Genomic DNA, 6,899 nt, shown 5'->3' on the forward strand with positions numbered 1-6,899 from the left:
GTTAACAGCTCTTAAATCAAGCTGCTCACTACTTTTGATTGACTTATATTGAGGAAAATCAACAAACACTCGTAAAAACAGGTTCAATTGAAGAAGGAAATAAGCATTATTGGTTTCGAGCAGCTTCTTCATAGCTCCCCAAAAGGTAATTCAACGTGGACAAAATATTTTCTGCACGAGGTAACATGAAATATGTTGCGTTCAGTGCACCGATCTCCCTCCGTGTCTGTGCGTCGTCAAATAAATCTATTTTTGAAGGTTTTCGTGCAGAGTTTTGTGAAGTGCCCATGAATCTGTTGGCTCACTCGCTCCCTGCGTGTGATCAAATTGTTAGCACTCGACTAGAAAGTCTTTGATGAGGCTCTTGTGCGTGTCTTTTATGCAGCCTCTTTTTTTAGGGCCCGCCGAAAAAGAGGGAAGCTTCGACCGACCAAAGTTCTCTCTCTCTCACGAGTCTTGGAGTGAATGTTTTGGCAACTTTCGGCCGGGTCTCTCTTAGCAGTTAGCGTTAAAATGGTCGAAGCTGCGAGAGTTTGCGAGTCAAACTTGTGGAAGCTGGCAAATAGCGACGTCTAGGAGGCCTCGAAATCATTGATCTTGTCAGTTTATGTGGGGCCGCTGCGACCTAACTGTGCCTCGGGATACTTGCTTCCTTTTATTTTGTTTTTGTCCATGTGTACATACACCTTTCCTGTGCCTCCAGTAGGGAATTGTAGTGTTCCGTTGAGTAATTGTCGACACAATTCATACGGAAAGTAGGATTTATTCTGCTCTTCAAGAATGCTTGCTTAATTTTGTAATTATTTTCCTACTACTATTAAATTTTTAGTTTTTCCTACAATTTATAATAGACATCTATTGACGAGGCAATAATTAAGAATTTTAAATGCAATTTTACCCAAAATAGTAAACTACGAAGCATTCATGCTCCGTTATGATTACACTACCTTATCATAGATCAGAATCCGATGTCATTTCACGATTACCAAATGTTTTCCGCAAAACAACCTCGTTTCTCCGTGAAGATGCTCTCTCACAAAGAAAGGACTAGTAGATTCTTGTAGGCTCTTCCCGTCATCAAGTCTGTAGCGAGTGTGTGCGCAACGGCCCCTGTTGGATCTTGAATGGCCTGTCGTGGAATTGAACGCAAAAAATTCAGCTACAAAGCCGCTTAGATTCGCTAAGTTCCCTGCAATGCTCGGCCTTGTGTTAGCTCTGCAGGGTTTGATCCTCGTGCGAGCGTCATTTGCTTGGTCAGTGCTTGCGTGTGCTTATCTTTAATAATTAGTGTATTCCCTGTAGTTCTTCCGTTATGGTGCCAAAGAATGGTTCTCGATATCACTGAAAATGATCGTACGTTGAGACCAATTCAATTAATATTAATTGGTATTTGGTAAGTATCGTTTTGAAGTCGTACTTTATAGATTATTCTTCTGTAATTTGTTCCAATATTTTAATATTATTTGTAACCATATATTTTATAATACCTTTTCAATTAAAATTTAATGTGTGCTTAAAAACTAAACGGTTTTTAAAATCCAAAAGTAGTGCACGTTTGATGTATAATTCCACTGTTGTAAATTAATACGCAACATGTTCATAATAACTTAGGTACGGTATTCGAGTACCTAGTACCTACCTATACAAATTGCAGAATTGCATATCACAATTTTCCGCTTGTTTTCAGTTAGTTTCTTATGCGTATGTAAAAGGCAACTTATGTTAAAAAGGCAACTTAGACTCGTCAAGTGCCCGGTGCTGGACATAAGTAAGGTTGCAGCTGTACCAGAAAATTATGGCAGCATGATTAACATGTACCGTGTTGCGCGTTGTGCTCTGCATCCTCTGCGTGTATCGCTTTGCCGCACCTGCCCAGGTATTACCAAGCCTTTGTTGGTCTGTGCCCGCAAGTTCCTGGCTTAGATTGAAACTTGCGGTATCCGTTCAGTTGTGACTTGTCGGGCATTATATTTAAATTCCACTTTTATTATATCTTAACGTTGTTTCCTGTGATTATTTTTTTGTTTTTATTCTAACTGTGTTTAATTTTGTATCGTGCATTAGCTACTTTAACTTTACCCACGCTTCTTTGGTGTCAAAAATTGCGATGTCGTAAATGTGTTTTCTCATTTCAGTTAATACTTAGTTATATTCAGTTTATTTAATTTTGTTAATATGCGGTGGTTCGAATCTAAATTCACTGAAACTATATCATGTGTAGACAGAGCTTCATTATGTTTAGAGTGTCTCGAATTTCCCAACCAAATTATCGCTCAGTGTCAGTGTTACTATTCCGTGCGTGCAGGTATCCATCGCTTATAATGTGAGTGTTATGGCTTTCATCAGGGCCACTAAGAATCAATTAGAGCGATCATCGCCGTCAGTGCTAGAGACGTTTATTATGGGCCTGCAACACCAGGCATCCTCCCTCTCTGTCTTGCTCTATGCCTGGCCGGCAATTTCGTTAACAGCTCGCTAGACAGTTTTGTTCGAGTAATTTCCTGCGTGATGATCGCTTCATGATAGCCTGATGGATACGACGCGCTCTCGTCTTGACGTTCCGTCGCGGCTTTTTACTGTCGTCTCTTCAGCTCGCGAGTTTAGTCGTTGCCACCTTGCTGGCGTTCACGTAATCTTTATACTTCACATTTTCTAAAAGTTTTCCCGCGTAGAAATAAATGAGGCTACAATTTTTAGTAGTTTTTTTAATTATGTGAGTTTACAGCAGTCTCCGAGGTTCTAAAATATCAAGCATTTCTCAACCATTTTTTGCTGAAATACTACCACTAGAGGATCGTTTAAAGTCGCCACATACTACCAACTATTACCGCATGTATGTCAATAGTAGTTGGTTTTAGCAGCATTTGGCAAATGTTCCGCTTGAGGAAATCATGTTAAGATTCCAATATTATTTTATTTTAAAATAAAGAACTGAACGTTTTCCTCTCCTTCACGCCACTAGTGGTACGCTTACGAGTTGGGAACCACTGGACTGCCACTGACTTCCAAGGCCACTAGTCAAGACGATCTGATTCGTCCGTTAAATTTCTTTGTTAACCCGCCAAAGTTTGCTTAATAGCTGAATGGTTGGGATGTGCCCACAGAAGGGTTCCGGTGCAGCCCTATTTAATTGGTGTGCTCGCTTCCAATGAGCCATGTCTTTTTTTCACTTCCGGCGGCGCCATTGTTGTTGTTGTTGTAGTAGTAGTTGTGTGTGTCGCTGAGGATTGTGTTGTGTGTGAGCGGTAATCGGGAGCCCCGGGAGCGGAGTGGAGCAGCTACTGCTCGCTGATTGTGGTCGTTACACGGGTGCGCCTATTATCATCTCTCTGTAATTTGGTGCTTCTCAAGTGGTGGCTTCCGTCTAACTCGAGAGAGCAGCTTCTGAGGTCACCTGTGACCAGCCCGTATTTTTCAGAGATAATTCGAGAAATTATCCGTGAAGAATGATAATGTGAAATTACTGCTTGATGATCGGAACGTCAAAGAAAATTACTGATGAAAACCAAGGAAATCTCGGTGTGATTATTTTGTTACGTGGCATGCATTGCAAACTGAAAAGGGATGTTACTAGCTGCTGGGTTTTCTGACATACATGATTGTATTGTCAATTAAATTGCGAGAAAAATTTTTGGCGGTGATTCATGTGCGAACCAATTTCAGAAATCATCGATAATGAGATCGGAATTTTTGACAGCTATTAAGCACTTCACTACAACCCATCAATACATATCTGGATACTTCGTAGTATCGCTTTATCAAATATGCGAATTTCATCACAAAACTTTGAAAGTTAACTGTCATAACTGATGAAATATTCTCGCTAATTTTAATTTATGGTTAGACAATTTGTGTTCGTGTTAACATGATTTTTAGGCAGCTCAATAAGGAGCGAGAAAACGTGGATGTATAAGTGAGCTGTCAGGCAGTGAATCTTTGATGGCAGCTTTAGGCTGCTTGAATGGTCTCTTCTTTGTGGAGGGTTTCTTTGATGACCTTCCTTCTAACTGCCTTACTCTCAGGTACCTGAGATCCGCTGAGATTCCCTTGTACCTGAGATCCGCTTAATTGAAAATACACACTTTTGTCTTACATTGTTGTACACTTTAACTGCTCTCTATTGTAGTATGCATGAAACCTCGGTAAGAAGTCACACTCGCACATGTTCATTGAGGTAAACTACTACTGCTGTACTTAATTCCTGCCGTTTTGAGTATTACTAATTAGGGTGTGTTAAGATAATTAGGTTTTTCTTCTTTCATTGTAGCTATTTTCACATGAAATGATTGCGTGAAGAAAAATCGTGAATCATTTGTTAGATTGAATAATTTCCTAATAAAAATCTGAGATTGCTGCATTGTTAAAGAATTGAAATGAAATCTATTTGCCATATATTTTCAGAAATATTCTTGACATCTCTGCAGTGCATATGTAACCTTAATTTGGCCGGTCGCAGTTTATTCATCCTACTCTATTCTAAGTCACACTGCAGCGGATTTTGACATGATTTGTCTACCGTATCTTTTTCTCTTATTTGTAAAGCTGCATTCAATATCTTGATGAACGTGCAATTTTTTCAGTTTTCTAGCAGCGAAGCCGAAAAATGTTATTGAAGCCATGACGGTAAAAGAATCAAAAGCAAAACCCTTTAAGAAGTTCCGCAATAGCACGCTATAGTAATTGCGTGCACGATGAGGGCATTTGACTTGATTAACTTGGTTTGATTGCAGCTGCTGTCGTGATCCATTGCCAAGTTTGTTGTGAGGCCCTGTAATAGCGCGCCCAGCTGCCTCCAGTCCAAACTTCTGGCAGAGAAAAAAGTTCTTGCGGTTTGACTGCCAGGTCTGTCTTCGTAAATGGTAAACGACTTGGCTAACTCAGATGAAGATGAATGAGCCATGAAAGAAATTAGCGTTCCATTTCAAAGACTGCATTCATGATTTTAGGCTGTGGACAATTTATGGTCGTCGTCTGCGTGTGCGGGCTTTGATTTCGTCTAAACGTGTCATGTTTGAGCCAAACCTTTCGGCATGAAACGAACAAAATCTTCCTCGTAATTCGAACGAAAGAACATTTCTGGCTATGGTAAAATGTTTAAAACTTATATTGCATAATAAACTGAATGTATTATTGTAATGTGTGGCAATTGTATATGATATCAGTAACTTTTGTCTATGTTGAATAATGAATATTTTCAACGACGTTTCAAGCATATTTTTTCTTATTGCAGGTGTGTAGTGGCTGCTCGTCGCTAGCAGGCTCCTGGGTGTTGGCGAGGGGTAAAGTGACTTTTTATTTCAACTCATAAATATGCAAGTTTACTTGAATCTTCATTTGAATTTTTCTATAATGAAATCTTGAAGAAACTCCATAGCCATTTTTTACTGCAACCGGTAACGGGCACAAATTGAAGAAACGTTCATTTTTAATTTTAATTGTATTGCAGTTTGATCAGAATTAGTGTCGAGAATGTCACCATTAGTGTGCGGCATAATTAGCATGAGTTTGTGCTCAAGTTCAGATAAATAAAATATTTTGCTTCAAGTGAGGATAAGTGCAATATATAACCAAGACTCACTTATTTATTTATATAAAAGCAAGCGTCTACGTTCAACGTGCCTAAACCGCTTGTTGATTACTCTTGTCGATGCTTACCTGTTTTATCTTTAACATAATTATGCACATGTCGGGGACCCGGTTTTGCTTCAGTATCACGTCTCTAATTGACATCTCTAGCGATTGTACCCAAATGGGCAAGCTGCGTTTCTATGTAATATTTAGCCTAGATTTCATAGTCAAGCTCATGGCTGCTGGTTCCAAATACGCTTAAGTGGTAAATTGTAAGACTATTGATCGTGTAAGTTTTACTTCTCTTGGCATAAACAGTAATCTAAGTTTTTGAAGCATTGAGAAAGATTTACGGTCTTACGTGAAGATTTTCAATGAAATATCTCCTGCTTACTCAAGCGTTTGCTACCTTTCAAAATGCCCTATGCATCATAGCAGTTTTGCACCGTCAGCAAGTTCGTTGTAGCGTGTATACAGCAATAGAAATCTGACCAGTTCCAGTGGCAGGAGGATAATCAGTTTCAGTGGCAGTAGGATAATCAGTTTCGGTGGCAGGAGAATAATCAGTTTCAGTGGCAGGAGGATGAGCAGTCTCAGTGGCAGGAGGATGAGCAGTCTCAGTAGCAGGAGGGTGAGCAGTCTCAGTGGCAGGAGGATGAGCAGTTTCAGTGGCAGGAGGATGAGCAGTTTCAGTGGCAGGAGGATGAGCAGTTTCAGTGGCAGGAGGATGAGCAGGCTCAGTGGCCGGAGGATAATCAGTTTCAATGGCAGGAGGATAATCAGTTTCAATGGCAGGAGGATAACCGGGAGCATTGACGCGGAATGCTGCCATCTCCGCGTGAAGCTAAAGATTATCTTGCGCCCAGGTTCCATCTTCCTCACTTGCTCCATGAGTCTCATGGGGTTGTCCGATTGTCTCCTCTCTCCTCTTCGTTTAGAAGAGAAGTTAGTTTTATTTTGGATAGTTAATGGTAGCTCTTGGCTACGGTGGCTACGCAAAACTTTCTCCATTCACCGTGTCTTTTAGAATTGCTAATTTGTCCCAGTTGGTGCAGTTCTCGCAACGAATAGCTCCCAATGGCTTTCCTTGCATCGTGTTTACAGAATTACAGGAAAGAACGCTCGTGTTTATTGAAGCGCTTGCACTGCTAAGCAATGCTTTACATTAAGCCATTAGGGCGGTGCTTGTGTGTAAGCTGAGCTCGTTATTGTATTGTGGAGTGAACTGTGGCACACATACACACGCTGGCCGCAGCAGAGCGCGAGGTTCCTTTTACATTATTCATGACATGGGCCGTACAAAAGACACCGACGTTGTGCTCCTGCTATAC

The 6,899-nt window shown here is 40.5% G+C and overlaps 1 protein-coding gene across 1 annotated transcript; it reads right to left on the bottom strand.

Moving 5' to 3' along the window:
* Nucleotides 1–6,016: 6,016 nt before the first annotated feature.
* Nucleotides 6,017–6,400, bottom strand: LOC108679632 (cornifin-B-like). The gene has a single exon (XM_018168289.1). The coding sequence runs from the start codon at nucleotides 6,398–6,400 to the stop codon at nucleotides 6,017–6,019; it is 384 nt and encodes a 127-aa protein (XP_018023778.1).
* Nucleotides 6,401–6,899: the final 499 nt, after the last annotated feature.

This window comes from Hyalella azteca, unplaced genomic scaffold, assembly GCF_000764305.2.
Source record: "Hyalella azteca isolate HAZT.00-mixed unplaced genomic scaffold, Hazt_2.0.2 contig3046, whole genome shotgun sequence".
In the NCBI taxonomy this organism is placed as follows: Eukaryota; Metazoa; Arthropoda; class Malacostraca; order Amphipoda; family Hyalellidae; genus Hyalella; species Hyalella azteca.